This window comes from Lutjanus erythropterus, chromosome 11, assembly GCF_056507025.1.
Source record: "Lutjanus erythropterus isolate fLutEry1 chromosome 11, fLutEry1.hap2, whole genome shotgun sequence".
Classification (NCBI taxonomy): Eukaryota; Metazoa; Chordata; class Actinopteri; order Lutjaniformes; family Lutjanidae; genus Lutjanus; species Lutjanus erythropterus.
The window spans coordinates 39842750-39858950 of NC_139327.1; the positions used below are offsets into that span (position 1 = coordinate 39842750).

Sequence of the window (16201 nt, forward strand, 5' to 3'; positions counted from 1 at the left end):
TCGTGGGAAGTTGCAGCAGCGGGGACGCGCTGCGGAGTGTGACTGCTGCCCCCAACAGGTCAGTCAGTGTACTGACGGTCACAGACATACAGTGGTGGAGGAAATATTCAGACCTTTTACTGAGAGAAAGTCTTAATAATACCACGCTGTAAATATACTTCAGATCATGTCCATGTTGTTTGGAGCCACAGCAGCCAGAACACCTGAGATGAAGCAGTTCAAATAAAACAGTTTTCCTTCGAGGAGCCAAAAGTCAGCTAACACTTTTAAGCTAAATACATCCACCATGACTCCTAACTGAAATATCTCAGCAGCTATTGGATGGATCACCATGAATTTCTTTGACAAACATTATTATGGACTTTTTTTTGCCCCAGTATGAGTTCGACCTTTGTGGATTTGGGGGAAATGTCTTGACAACTATTATGTAGACTGCCATGACATTTGGATGTTAAAGGTTCCCCTCAGGATCACTTCTAATAATTTTGGTGATCCTTCAGTGTTACTGGATGCCAAAAACATTTCAAGGGAAACTATAGTAGGTTCAAAATCCAGACTGCAGAGAGACAAACATAGAGTTTTAACAGCAAGCAGAGTTAGTCCTCGTGTGGCTCACATCCAGAGCAGGGCTGCAGCCAAACATTGTTTTCATTATTAATTTATCTGCTGATTATTTTCACAATTAATTGTTTCATCTATAAAATGTAAAAAAAAACCCTGCTCATTTCACCAGAGCCCGAAGTGACGTCCTCAGATTGCTTCTTTTGTCCAACTAACAGTCCAGAACCCAAAGAATCAAATTTAAGAAGCTGGAACCAGAAATTTTTTTCACGTTTTTGTGTGAAAAATGACAATTAAAGCCACACAAGAATTTGTAACTGGTTGTGAGACTCAGTTTAATACTCTCTGTATCAGTGTTTCACAAACTTTTTTTCTGGAAACTCACTTTTTAAAAATGACAAGCCATTGTGACTCAAATCACAGTAAGTCCAATCAATAACTTCTGGAAAGTGATTGTTCATGTATAAATGAACTTTCCTGTCCATTTTTACTGCCATTTCTGCATCATCTTATATTATCCTTATGTTTTATTGCAAATATATGCACACATTAAAACTTCATGAATGAGAAATAAATGCATTTAGACAGTTAACAGATCATCTCATTGATTTTATTTCCTCTTATCAGGAAAATAACAGAGAACATTTTCACCTGCTTCATAAATTAAATGCATTTAGATGTAATTAACAGGCTCTAATTTTGTCCTCTGATCAGTAAGATAATACACACATTTGAAATCTTAAATTTGCATAATTTTCTCCATAGTCTCATTTATTTGGAGACCCATGATCAATTAATTCTAATCCATAGGTTGATGAGTAGACTCCACTGTGCTCTGTGCTTATTATCATTCAGGTCTGGGGAAAACTGCATTTGAAAATCGCAACTGCAATGCACCATGGGTATGGAAGCATCTACAATCAGATCTTAAATTAGAAATAATCGTATCCATTGATGAATTTAAGGGCATGTGCCTGTTTTTCTTTTCTTTCTTTTATTCACTCTGTTTGAATAACTGTTGTTTTATTGTGGATTTTTGATTATTATGTTGAATTTGTTGCATTTTAATAAGCTGTGATTGGCTGCTGCCTTGGCCGGGTCAAGAGGGGACATCCTGGTTAAATAAAGGTAAAATTAAAAACAGTCCACCTACAGGACACACTCTGCATCCATGAGTATAATAAAAATAAATATTTTTTGTATGATAAACAAAAATTGAGGAATTGTAATCATCAGTATAGGAGATATTTCTGGAGCACTAACAGACAATATTCAGCACCAAGGTTTGACCATTTTTATATTAAAATACAGATTGTTGGAGTGGCCATATAGAGAGAAAAAATATAGAGGCCATATTGTTTCTTGGACAAACTAATTAATTATAACTTGTGCTAAAATGTGGCCTGGATATATTTTATTTCTCTCTCAGCTCAGAGGCTCTGAACATAAAAGCCCCAAAAATTCTAAATAAAATAAAAAGTATTCAAGACTTTGAGATTTTATTCTTGTTGTTGTGAAATAGCATTTTACATCTCTGCTGAACCCATGCTTATACAATTATTTTAAGTGGAACAGAATTGCAACTCCTGTAGCTGATTCATTATTAATCCAAAGAAAACAAAACAAAGCAAAAAAAAAAGAAGGTAGAAACTCCATCAAACTGGATGACATTTAACTTTTGCTTAAGAGAATATCGGTCCTAACTCTAGAACAGATAACATGATTCATCACAATTAAAAGGAATGATTTTCTTTTTTTTTAAAAAAACTGCCTCTGAAAGCTCAAACTGTGCACTTGAGTCAGAATCATGTGGTAGTAAAGATATTAACGACCAGCACAGTGCAAAAGCGAACAAACAAAATCTTAAAAAAGTTTCATCTGCATGTTGCTCTTTGCTGTCAGTTGAATGTTTAAAGTTTAAAATAATTTATTGTCAATGCTTATGATGAAAGAAGTGCCTGTGTTTTGCAGCTGAACATGTTTTGAGGTTGTGAAACTTCAGTTTACATGTGTGGACTGAAACAGGTCAGTAAACATGAGGGTTTAAGAAAATGACAAAAAGCACATTTCCCACAAGTCAGATCTTTACACTTCTAATAAACAGACGGCACAGATAAATCTGGGCTTCGGGTGCATTTTTATTCTTTGTGACGTTCTATTTATACTAAAAACTAAGCAGGAGGTGGTACACAGTGTGAGCTTTCAGACATCCATCTCATTTTAACATCATTTTTGGGATTCAACGCACATTTTTTTAAAATTTAATCCAACTGTGTTAGATCAGAAATGACTCAGTAAAAAATCAACTCTTAAACATGACCAAAATGAATTATTAGTGAGTATCTGTGATGACAGCAGAGGAATCCTCATACTAACGCCATACGGGCCAAATTAGTTCCTGTAATCAAAGAGACAGATAAAATTATAAACACACCAAGCCAATAATGCAGTAAGGCCTTCAGAGAGGAAAATATATATATATATATATAATGTCCAGAATTCACACTGTAAAATTTCTACTTTTTAAAGTTCACCAGTTCTCAGTTCTCAGCCCACAATCATACAAGCCAAAAGACGTACAAGTTTTCTGTCAGTGCAACTCAGGCTGGCTCGCCCACACATCCACATTATCTCATAAGAACACATTGCATGACTCTATCATAAATATCAACTCAAGATATCTACAGTATAGACATATGCAACATAGGGAAATGTAAATACATGCAAGTCAAAAACGAACAAACAAAATAACACAGTGATCGATGTCCTTAAACCGTACAAATCTGCTGTATGCATGTTAATATAGTGTGTAATGTTTGATGCAAAGAGAATCCCTCTACTTCCATTTGAGGATTATTATTTTTTCTTTTTTTTTCTCACAGCGGAAGAAAATTCATTCAGCCTCCCGTTCTCCGAATCTGCAGCTTCATGAGCGCAACCAACTCCTTGTACATGAGTCACACCCTTAGAAGTTACAGAAGACGCTGAGTCGGGGTTCTCGAGATCATTTCACATTGGCAGGTGTAACCTCTCTGTTTTGTGCCATCGTCTTATCGGCGGTATGTATTACCTCGGTTAAAAATCAAATTCTTCTGTGCTGATTCTGACAGAATCATAAAGACACAGTGGCAGCCTGAACATTACAAATGTGGGCGTCTAGCAGCTGATAAATGTTCCACCTCTTGAGTTGTGTAATAATTTGTGCCTAAATTGGCCAAATATGTAATAAAACCATGCCAACACGTACGACTTCCTGCTAATAGTCTTGCATTTATTCATTCCAGTAAAAAAGAAGAAGAAAACTATCAGGGGGATGGACAGCGCTGTAGTATACTTCTATGAGTTCCAGTGTAGCTGCTTCATGAACACCACCTGTTTTGATTCTGCGTCTTTTGGCCTCACTGTGGTTAAAAATCCTGATCCTAACAAAGACTGGATTAAAAACGGACCATTTTAAAAGGACACAGTGAAATGTTTCAGTTTTAGTTCTGGTTAAAGTAAAGCCACAGAAGAGCTTCTCGGACCATTTAACATCTGACAAAGTTTGCAAATGTGAAAGTAGATGGGACAGGCCATTGTCCCGAAACCCCAACAGTCCGAAAAATGTCCCACTGGACCGAAAGCCCGTTTGTCCAGCAAGACTGTTATCCCAAAAACCCATTACTACAAAAATACACACTTTCCCTGCAGCTGTTACGGTTAGAGGTTACTGTGTTCCTGCAGGAAGAGTGTGTATTTTCGGAACAATGGGGCCTTGTGCCTTTTTTTAGGGGGATAAAAGCCTGTCGGACAAATGGGCTGTCAGTCCAACAGGACATTTTCTTTTTTGCAGCATTAAGGTTTCAGAATAAAAGGTCATCAGATCAATGGCCCTTAAGTCAGCAGATCTCTTTTTCGTTCTGTTTGAAGAATGATAAAGACGACCGTCGTGAACTTTGTCTCCGATACTTTTCACTGTCTGGATTAAATATGGATCATTTCAAAAAGACACAGTGCCATGTTTCATTTTTAGTACTGGGTAAAGTAACGCCAAAGAAACACTTGTCAGATTGTCTAACATCTTTAGGGCTGCATCTGACAATTTTTGCAAATGTGAAAGTTGTTCCAAAACCCCACGCTGTTATCCTTAAAAACCAACGGCCAAAGACCCATTGTTACAAAAATGCACAATTTCCCTGTAGTTGTTAGGTTCAGGGGTTACTGTGTTTCTGCAGGGAAAATGTGTATTTTTGGAACAATGGGCCTTTATGCCATTTGTTTTTGGGACAAATGGGCTTTTTGTCTTTGCACTATTTGGATTTCAAAATAAAACGCCATCAGATCAGTGGCATGGCCCCAAAGTTGTCAGGATTTTTATGTTCTCTCTCAAGATCTCTTTTTTCATTCTTCAAACAACCCTGTCACGTTTCACAAAAATAACTAAGAAAAAAAGCATGAATGAACCATCTGAAAATGTGCCGTTATCCACGTCTGTATGATTTATTACACTGAGTGGACAAAGATTTGTGAGTTATTTTTAGTGAAATTCAGAAAATGCTTCTGCCTTCAGACGTGGTCAGAAGACACAGCATACTGAGGCCTTTCAATGAACTTATTAGGATTAATTTACACGAGAAAAGACCTGGACTGAATAAAGTCATAGATGAAAAATGTTTATAACTGTTGTGAACGGCCACACCGGAAGCAGCGGTCCTAAACCACGTTTCTATCCAAATGTAGCACAAATTTTGAGTGAAATTTCAGGAACTCTGCAAAAGAAAGTACAAATTTATCAATTTACCTGATTTACCTATCAATTAACTTCACTTTCTCCTCATCTTTCCACACAGATCTTCTGTTTTCATCTTCAGTGGATATTTAAGTCACAAGTTTAAAAACTGAATCTGTTTGTTGCATTTTCTTTATCAATCTACCTTTTTTCTTCTTTCTTTTCCACCTCAGACAATCCTAAAAACATTTTCTTTTTTTTTTGATATTTCAGCTTATTTTAATTTTTTATTTTCAGGGTTGCCACTTGGATATTTTTCCATGTAAATGTGTAAAATGTGCATACAGACAGGAGGAAGCGAGGAGACCTGATAAAGGTTTGAATATGGGCATAATGACGCACATTTTCAGACAGTCTCTCCTGGTAAACATTCACAGCTTTTCAGGTGTAAAAGCTGAATCAAGAATTTTAAAAACATTAAAAACTGGTGAGAAATTCAAAGCCTGGGTGTGAAAGTGACTGTCAGAAAGTTACAGAGACGGTCAGGAGGAGGTTTCTGAAGCTATCTGGTAAATAAATCCATTAGTAGCTTCACAGATAACAGTTTCTCGTAGTGATGGATGAACCTTGTGGACACAATATAGATATGAAAAGTCAGCTGTCCTTAAAGGGATAAAATTCAGATTTTTGTAGTGGGGTTGTATGAGGTATTTGTCCACAGTCAGTGTATTATCTACAGCAGATGGCGGTCGAAGTGTGCGCTATATTCAGAATATTTTCCACCACTTTACCTTGAAATCAGAGATTTTTCCACTGGGAAAACCACCGTTATAAAGTCCAATTATTGCTCTCTCCAAAGCAACCAAACTCCATCATCAAAAATTGGAATTTTACCTCGCAGAACACAGGAGTTTCTGGTGTACTGCTGCCTCGACTGGTTAGTTTGTTTGAGTTATTGTGTGACCTCAGAGTTTTAAAGGGATTGTTTGCATTCAGCAATCATACGATAACATAAACAAACTAACCGGTCGAGGCAGCGGTAGAACAGAAACTCACATTTTCTGTGAGGTAAAATTACTGCTTTTTCCAATGGAGTCTGGTGGCTTTGGAGTGAGTGATTTTTGGCTTATATAACATCAGTTTGCTGCCAGAAAACGCTGATGGCAAGGTAAAGCTGTGAAAATATTCTAAATATAGTGTACACTTAAAGCTGAATGATTTTTTCTTTAAGGGAGCTTTTTTTTCTTCTTTTTTTTTACAAGGGTATGCTTCTTGGCCACCGTGTACTGTAGGTAGCAAACTGAATGTCCCTCTACAAGCTACGTGCTCTGCTGCAACAGAAGAGAAACACCTTGTGCCAGTGTTGTGATAGTGTCCTCTTCCATCCTATATTATACAAACTGTAATTTAAGAGCTTTAGGATTGAAGGCCAACTAAGGTCCACTCAAAAAGTAATCAATTAAAATCAATTATTTTCCATCTACACCTCTGCTTTTCTTCTCACCTAACCATTTTTGTTTTCTCTGACACATAATTTGTTGACTAATGTTTCGAAGGTTTCACTGACCATCAAGAAGCAAATAAAACTTTGGACGTGACTGAATGTTTCTTCACTGTATTTCTGCAACGTTAAAAGAACAAAAACAGACTTGTGTCAGACGTTAAGAACAAGAATGAAGCAAAGATACAGTAGAGGATGTTTAAGAAATGGAGGGTATTGCTCAAATTGTGTTATGTTCCTTTTTTTCCATCCCAGTTAAGTTATGTGCAAGTATTTTCCATGAATTTCCTTCATCATGTCTTTGTCACGCGGTGAAATGACCAGAACAAGGTGGAAAATGTCACAGAAAAAAAAAACAGCCAGAAAAAGGTGGAGAGAAAAAAAAACAAACAACAAAAACAAGTGGAAAGAAGAAGCGAGAGGAACAAGGAAGCGATTATCAACCGCTCTGAGAACAGAAGGAGAAAAGTTATGCATCCAATTGTTTTTCTATTTACCTGGAAAGAGAAGTTGCAGATGAAAAGTGCTTTTTAGAAGACGACAAACCTTTTTTGGTTGAGCTAATACAGAGACAGTCATATCTACAGTAGAAACAAGACACAGACAGAAAGACTTCCATCCACTTCCATCCCTCTGTCCAGAGTCACACATTTAGTTATTTACATTATTTTTAGTAGTGTTCTTCTTCATTATTCTATCCACGTTCCAAGACTCTTAATGTACACAAAAGGCTCCTCATGCCGCGTCCGTCCTTGTCCCACCAGACTCGTCCTCTGTGGTTATGCAGGGGGGAGGAGGAGGAGGAAGGGTCAGATCAATAATGTTATTGGGCCAGTGATAAAGAGACAGAGGGGGGGAATGAAACTGAAGGCAGTTTTCATTCAGTGGTATCATGTCTCTGGAAGCTGGTTGATGTCAGTCAAGTTGGTGTCATTGAGGATGACTTTGATTCGATCCAAAGAGTCTGCCTGTCGTATTCGCTCCAGCTGTACCTGCAGACACGGACGCAAACGTTAACTGATTAACATTAACACAGAAATTCTACTTCTGGCTCCCCTTCATTTACTCAATAAATACATCATATTCTGATGAGAGAGGAGCAGCAGTCAGTGTTTGAAGGGCTTTGTTTGCCCTGGGTTCTGCCTCTCACTTGTAACTGTTACCTGAGAGGAACGCTGCAGGAACTACACTCCCAAAAAAACAGACAAAAAAAGTTTGATCTTTATTTTTAGTTACCATCAACTCTCTCCAAAAACGACACTGGACTTGAAAATTAATAATATGAGCTTTTTAGGAGGAGTGTGCTTTGTGGTAAAGATCTGTTATTAAGTGCCAGATCTCTATCAATGAAAACTAAATGTGACATTAATGAGCGTTATCACATTTTTTAGGAACAAGAGAGAAAAAATGATTGATTTGCAAACATAAAGGTAACTGTCGAAGTCATGATAGACACTTAAACAAAGAGAAAAAAAGATAAAAAACGATGCAGCAGAAACGCAGATATTGTTTTCTTTATTCCATGCACTCTTCTTCCTTGCAAAAATCTGGCACCTACATTACCCATAATGCAACGTGCTCTCACAGTTCAGTCCCAGACTCAGGAAAGCTAACTTGAAATGATGGGCGGAATTTAGCCGTTTGGTAATCTCGCCTCTCTTTAACTCCACACCACTGGATTTTTCAAAACTTGTAGTCGTCAGATTCAACACTGACTCAAATGACATCACTTGAGGAAATGCGAGATGTATTGCCGACTATCGTGTTTTGTGTTCCTCTTTAAATAAAGGCTCTGCTGCCTTTCTGCTATATTTTCCTTCACCACCACAAGCTGTCCTGAGCAAATGTTCTTCCTGAAGTGTTTCAAGAGTCACAAATACAAAAACGCATGTCTAAAGTCCACATGGTGTAATAAGTTAAGCTTGTGGACGTGGTGTGAGGAGACGGACAGGGACCAACGCTGTCCCACTGCCAAGTATCATCAAGTTCAGCCTGAACACAATGTGACAATATTCAGTCTGATCCAGCTTCCTCCGAGTTAATTTTCATTCCAGTTCAGTAACATTTCTTGACCTTTTTGATGGTGCAACAATGTGGACGTGTTGCACCAATTACAGAGCAGTCGAGCAACGGCCTGTTTGTCTGGCTAGAGACGGTCCAGAGGAAATGAGCTGTCAGCTCATGGATATCATTTAATTCTACCCAAACACAAGAGCAGTGCATGTTCTACTCACGTTACTCTCACGTTTGAAGAGTTATTAAACGTGTAACAGAGTGAAAATGTGGGGTTAAACATTACATTTAAAGGTCAAAAGGTTTCAATATGTCAAGTAAAACTTTTTACTGCTCTTATTTTAAAATCAGTGAACAATGTTATAGAACTGAAATGATTATTTGATCATTAAAAAATTAACCAACAACTATTGTATTTTGCTGATTTATTAATCATGTTTGCTGCTTTATATCTTTGTAAACTGAAAAAAAAAAAGTTTTGAACTGTTGGTCAGACAAAACAAGACATTGGAAACCGTCATCTTAGCATCTGCCGCAAAATTCTAAACGGTAATTTTTCTCAAATTTTTTACATGTTATAAGCTGAACAATCTGTTCTATATGAAGAGTAGGTGCAGATCAATCCACGGTGAAAACATCAGAAGCAGAGCCAAAACCTACATGACTGTTAGTTCATCACAAAAAACGCAAGACTTCACAAGATGAAACGAGATTTGGTTACACACAGTCTGGAACAAGCGAAGGGTAAGAGAGAGACGTTTACACCACAGATCGAGTCCGAGTCGGTCAGAGGTGAAAACATCAAACAGGCTTTGTGATGTCGCGTGTGCGCCGCGGTTTTGTTCCGTCATACGAGCGACTGCAACTTCCACCAGCAGCATTAAGTCCTCTTTCCTTGCTCTTTGTACTTCTACCATGGATAAGCAGGCTACGTGGTTAAATTGTTTATTTTCTCTGTCTTTATGATCGTGAGTCTACACGGGGTCTTTTATTTTGAAAAATCAACCTGCCTTTTTTGTGCCTGACTTCCTACCCATTCAACCTGCTCTGTGCAAATTGACGCACCATCCATCAAAAATAGACTTGCTGCGTATTCTCTGCGAAGCGCCGAGCCGCTTCTGGGACGCAGCTAAAACATGCCGCAGCACATCTGGTGTAAACATGAGCACTGACTAGAATGACCACGAATTGATCCAAGCGCCGCAGCGCAGCCGTGACGCAGCGCAGCCACGCCTGGTGTAAATTACCAGTTAGAGTGAATAAACTTTGCCCCCACAAATCAAGTTGTAGCTTGTTTCTCGGCTGTATCGGTCTCCTGTCATTACTGGAGTAACTTCGAAATGAGTTGTCCCCATTAATCACACACACACACACACACACACACACACACACACACACACACACACACACACACACACACACACACACACACACACACACACACACACACACACACACACACACACACACACACACACACACACACACACACACACGGGGAAACAGACCCCAGGTTGAAAAATACCGAACGTCTCCTTTAAGAAAGAAACAAAAATACAACTGATACTGACTGAATTAAAGTCCCAACAAAATTAAAGTTAAAACCTTCTACTGACCCACATTAAAGGATAAGGCTGCCAACAAATCCAATAAAAACACCAGAACAAATGATGTAATAGTCCGTCTTCATCAGTGACGTCCTGAACATTTCTGCTTATTTTGCTGCACATCTTACATGATGCACAGAACCCTTTATGTGAATATTTTAAAAAAGGAGTTGTTGGAAGTTTGGAAACTGTCCCCTAACTCAGTAAAACAAAGCTGACTTAAGAAAATTATATTACTTATGAATAAATAACATAATTACTTAACTTTCTCATTTGCAGAGGGAGAAATCACAAGCAGCGCCGCTGCAACATTACTCAGTATATCTGGACAATTTTTCCCGTTTCATCTGCTGGAGTTTGTTCACTTGCTTTATGTTACCAAGAGGTGTTAGAACCAAGTCTATTTGTTCCTTCTTAAACAAAAAAAACACCTAAACCTTTAAAAAATAGAAAGTATAGAGTTTAATTTATTAAAAAGGCTCAGGATTTTCCTAAAACTGCTGCTCTCTACTTTTCTTAGCAAACATCCCTCATGCAGGACTAACTAGTGCATTTGTTGTTATTTTCAGCTGCAGATTAACACACATTTGGTGCTCTGGTGAGTATCTGGGCCAGCAGGTCGGTGTATGTGGGACTGACTCAAAATAAACTACAGCGTGTGTGTTCAGGAAGGAATATGTCACCCAGTGCCAGAGTGTGGCTCACTGCTGTGTTTTTAACAGTCTGTGGACAACAATGGAGTCTAAGACACAGAGGAATGAGATATATCAGGCAAAATGTGTTAGTAGGATAAAGTCTGTGCTTGTTTTGACTTTTCACATTGTTTTTCATAACTGTGTCCATAACTTGACAACTCTTCCTTACCTGAAGGGTCTGAGAGAGTTTGACAAAGTCCTTCTGAACCTGCTCGCTGACATCCAGCTCTGTTTGCAGCCGCTGGGCCTTGTCTCTCTCGTCAAACACCTGACTCTCTAGTGCACTCTGCAATGGAAAAAGAAAAACACACACACAAACTTCAATTAGAAAGGCTAAATGGAGCCACTAAACTGCAATAACACTGTTACAAATGGACTGAAATTCATATTTGACTGAATAATTTAAGATGATGCAGACCACACATTACTGGGTGACTGAAGAGCTTGGTGTCATCACACAGAGCAATTTACAAGTGAAATGCTGTAAAATATTTACATGCTGTATATACAGGTTCTATCTTACATGCAAAAAAGATCCTGTCCAACCTCATCTAACACACTACCTCATTGATTTTAAATGAGGAAATATTATACCTGTTAAAGGATAACCTGCCGCACTCTGGTATCATTGTTTGGTGCAGGAGGTCTACAGGTTAATGTGTCTCAGACTGACCTTTGCAGCGGTGAGGTCTTTGAGCTGCTGCTCCAGGCTGCTCTTCAGGCCCTGGATGCTCTCTAGTGTCTCAGTCTTCTCTGTTAGACTGCTCTGCAACTACATAAACAACACATACATAAGTAATTTACATCAAGGATACACAAACGCACTAAAAGTCTGCAACTGACAGCAGCGTTTTTGCTATTTTTTTTTTTTTTTTTTTTACATATTTGGGTGTTTAAATCATTAACGGGTTCAAAAAGGTTTCAGTATTGGTCCAGTGGATCACCTCAGCCAGCAGCCATGAAACAGGCTGCAATGAAATCCTTGGAGACAAATGTGCCCATCGAGAATGTCCATTAAAAGGCTCAGATTGTCTGACAGGATTACAGAAACGATCCCTACAGAGACGAAGCTTTTCAGACTGCTCTCTCCACCAGGGAAGGTTGTATCGCTCCCTTCAAAGTCACCAAACTCCTTTGATAAAAACAGCTGTTTTACTGAGCGGATGACTGGAGATGCTGGTCTACTGCTGCCTCGATCGGTTACTTTGTCTGTGTTGTTGTGTGACTTCATAAGGCGTCAGTGCTGACCTTAAAAGCCACCAACCACAATGCGACACCGATCCTGAAATTTCTGAAAATGAAAAGAACTGACGAGCAGACCAGCTGACAGATGGTCAGCTGCAAAAACACAGAGCAAAACTCAAACGAGTGTTTAAAATCACGTCATCACTTGAAACAAAAGCAGCACAGGCTGAAAAAACAGTCGATTTTGGATTTTTGAAGATGTCTTAATAAAGCAGGGGCCCCAGACATCAGCGGATGTTATTTAGGGGGCCGTGGCGTGGAAAAGTTTGGAAACCCGTGCTGTAAAACACCAACAAACTAACCAATTAAGATGTGAAGTTACTGTTTTTGCTGATGGAGTCTGGTGGCTTTGAGGAGAAAGGTGGGTTGGGTCGTGTGAAAGGCTTTAACTCTGCAGGGATTCTTTACACTAACAACCCGAGCCCGTCAGTGGCAAAAACAAGATCTTATAGTCAGCTAACTTTGTTCAGCTGTGTCCCTGTTTACTATGTAGTGCCCTGTATATTATTTTACTACCACAATAGCACAAAAAAGTACATGCACAGTACTACTAACATATTGCACATTGTGAGTTGCATTTAACAGATGTGAAAATTACAGCTGTGCTACTCTACAGCTGTCAGGAATGATCTAAAATAATGATGACTGACAAGTGTCTAAAATCTTATTGCTTACTGCTTATTAACAAAACAGTGAATTAGTGAATGAGGAAGTGATTTTCTCTGAACTTTTTCCACTAAAAACAGCTGCTTTCTGCATCTGGAAACGATGCTACTGAGACCTGATGAAATAAAACAGTGAAACTTGGGGCCATAAAACCAAATCAATGAACTAAAAGATGCTGAAATTCTTCATCGAGTTGCACCGAGTGACACTTTAATGTAGATTTGTCACTATGAACGACCTCTTTCACACTAAGTGATCCATTGTTGATATGAAAATAGAGATAACAGCAGCTTTGAAAAAACTTAATCTCTAGTTATAATCAAAGAGAAACTTTCACTGACCACATGAGGTCTTTTGACAGTTTTTTCAGGGGACAACAACGTGTGATGTGGACATTATAGAAAGCTCTGCAAGTGACTTTTTTCCCTCATTGAGGTGTAAAACTGCAGGATATCATAGAGCGAGTACCTGTTCCTTCTCTGCTTTTATTCGCTCCAGCTCTGTCTTCAGACTGGAGAACGATGCTGTGGGAAGGAGACATCATTAGAGGATCATACTGTACAGTTCTCATCTGAAACTCAAAGCCCAGATATTCTCTCCGGAATCATTATGCAGTCCCTTGAAAATTATTTGGCAATTCATGAATAATGCAACAAAGCTGCACCTTTAATGACGGCAAAGCTGCTTTGCTGAAAGCTGCTGCTGTGTGAAACAGACAGGAGGAGATCTACAAACCCTGAAGCTACGAGCCTGGCTGAGGCTTCGAGCCGCAGTTAAACTACAACAAAAACAACACTAACAAACATGAAACATTTCATGGCCACATTGATTGTTTTTTTTTGGGGGGGGGGGGGGGGGAGTTCGGCTCACTGGTCACTTTTAAAGACAAGATAACAGACAACGTCTTGTCTGAGTCTGTCAGGTGGCAACTCTCACATTTAGCATCAAAAATGAAGATGAACCTTTTAGTACTTTTAATGTGTTTTTTATGTTAAGTTTTGAACTTTCAAAAGGGACTTTTTTTTGTCTATTTATTTTTTTTTATGATTAAACGAGTTGAAACTCGAATAAGTGACTTATCAATCTATTAATGGGTAACAATTTTAATAAACAAAGTATTTTATATAAAAATTGTAAAATCTCTGGCTCCTGTTTCTGCAACGTAAACATTTTCTGAATATAGACCATCTAGAACTTAATTCAATACCTGTTTATCATATCATATATCACACTGGCTTAAGTATGTTAATATGACAGAAATCCAGTCTGTGCTGGAATTATTTATTATTATATCATGTTTTTCTTCTAGGCAGTACACAGTTATAATTCCTAATGTTAAAATTAAATCAATGTGACGTGAACCTGATTAAGTTGCATAAAATGACTGATTTAATTTAATTGAAGACTAATAATCGACACTTGACAAATATGAGTCAATGAGCTTCCTAGCTGCAGTGTTTCCTACAGGTCTTACAGGACTCATCCACTGTGCTCTCAAAACTTATTAGACTTTTTTTTTTTTTACATTTCTGCAAAACAACTAACTGATTAAAATAAACTGCAAAAATTATTGTCAGCTTACTTGCCAATTGCAATAATTGTTAGCTGCAGCACTGAGACACCAAATGTTTCATCACACTGTGTGTAAAGTGACCAGTGAGCTGAAGCTCCAAACAGGTGACTGTAACACATCTGTAAGGTTTAGACTGTGAGTGCACACACACTATTTTACCAAGCTGCCCAGTAGGATTACTCATCAACAGGACATCATATTTGAATTTACAGTGAAACACGTTATGACCAACCTGTGGGGCAGGACAACATTCAGTAAGGTGAATTATCTATTAATGCACATTTCAGCCATTTCAAGACAGTTCAGAAGAGGTGAGGGAAAGCTCTACTGTTGTTGTAGGATCACTACAGTTATTAGTCTGACAGCTAATTAACACACACACACACACACACAAGCAGTTAAAGTGTGCTCATTCAAAGTGTTTGTCATACCTTCCAAGATGTCTGAATGACAGTGATCAATGGAGGAGAAACAAAAGCAGAAACAGAAGAGAATGTAAAAAATGACCAGAGGATGAAAAGATTCGTACGCCTGAACAATCCTCAAAGAAGATAAGAGTTCGGAAAAGTTTGTTTGCTGAAGTTTCACAAAAAATGATTTATCAGTCATCTACCATGTAGCTGATCAATGGTTAATCAATGATCTGACTGGAGAGTTTAAGTTGATTATCAGAGTCTCACCTATCTCCTCCTTACAGCCCTCGATCTCCAGCTGCAGAGTGTCCTCCAGGTTCTCCTTCAGACACTGCTCCGCCTGGATCTGCTCCTTCAGAAACAGAATCTCAGCTTTCAGCTTCTCCTCCATGTGATCAGCAGACGTCCGTAACGCCACCAGGTCCTCGCGCAACCGCAACACCAGGCCATGTAGCTCCTGAAGAAGAATTACACTACATTAAACTACGGGCATCAACGTGAGGAGTCAAGCAAAAGGAAGGAGTCTGCAGACTTTCTTCTCTCAGATGTCTGGTGAAAACATAACATGATATTTTATGCTGATGACACACACCTCTATATTAATATTAAACCCAGTAATGACATCATCGTCCATTGAGATGTTTTACTGTGAACATCATCATATGTAAACGTGGTAAACATCATCCAAACCTTTGCTGAGTGTGACTTCTGTGATGCCCTGACTCAGAAGATGCATTGTGGTGCTTTATGTGGAGGAGGAAACTGTTTTCCCCCCTCGCGACTCTATGACCTGCAGTTCTGCTGCTGAGCACCGATGTTTTCATGCTAAATAACACAACCTTCTTCTTCTGCTGCTCATTCCAGGAGTTCCCATCCTCTTAAAGTGCAATTTTTTTTTGACAGATGATGTATCAAAGCATCCCCTACCGCCTGGCAGTGAAAACAGCAATTGACATGATAACATAGTTAACAAAGCAAACAAAGCACGCTCAGCATCGAGGAAAGTCAAAAAGATTTTTCCTGTGCAAAGGAGAGACTTTCAAGAGATAATGTTTTGAAAGTGGAAAAATAATCCGTAGTCTAGAATGTCATGTCAACATCGCGCTTGCGTGACAGCAGCGTCCGTCTTGCACACACATGTCAGAGTGTCAACAGAAAATGTGCCACCTGTGCAGTGTAGGGCTGGACTGATGAATGATGCCATCGTGCCAGTGGCTGC

The 16201-nt window shown here is 38.8% G+C and overlaps 1 protein-coding gene across 2 annotated transcripts in view; it reads right to left on the minus strand.

The window, feature by feature from the left end:
• Positions 1-6868: 6868 nt before the first annotated feature.
• The window catches only part of rabep1 (rabaptin, RAB GTPase binding effector protein 1), a 42878-nt gene continuing 33545 nt past the window's right edge, over positions 6869-16201 (minus strand). The window contains exons 14-18 of one of the 2 annotated variants that reach the window (XM_084730109.1): positions 15250-15439; positions 13465-13520; positions 11759-11857; positions 11255-11371; positions 6869-7762 (exon numbers count right to left, since the gene is read on the minus strand). In XM_084730109.1, coding sequence (XP_084586235.1) covers positions 7661-7762; positions 11255-11371; positions 11759-11857; positions 13465-13520; positions 15250-15439 — 564 coding nt within the window. In that variant the 3' untranslated portion in view covers positions 6869-7660. Of the gene's footprint in view, positions 7763-11254; positions 11372-11758; positions 11858-13464; positions 13521-13850; positions 15013-15249; positions 15440-16201 lie in introns of those variants that run through there. The other variant, XM_084730110.1, reaches the window with a different exon arrangement.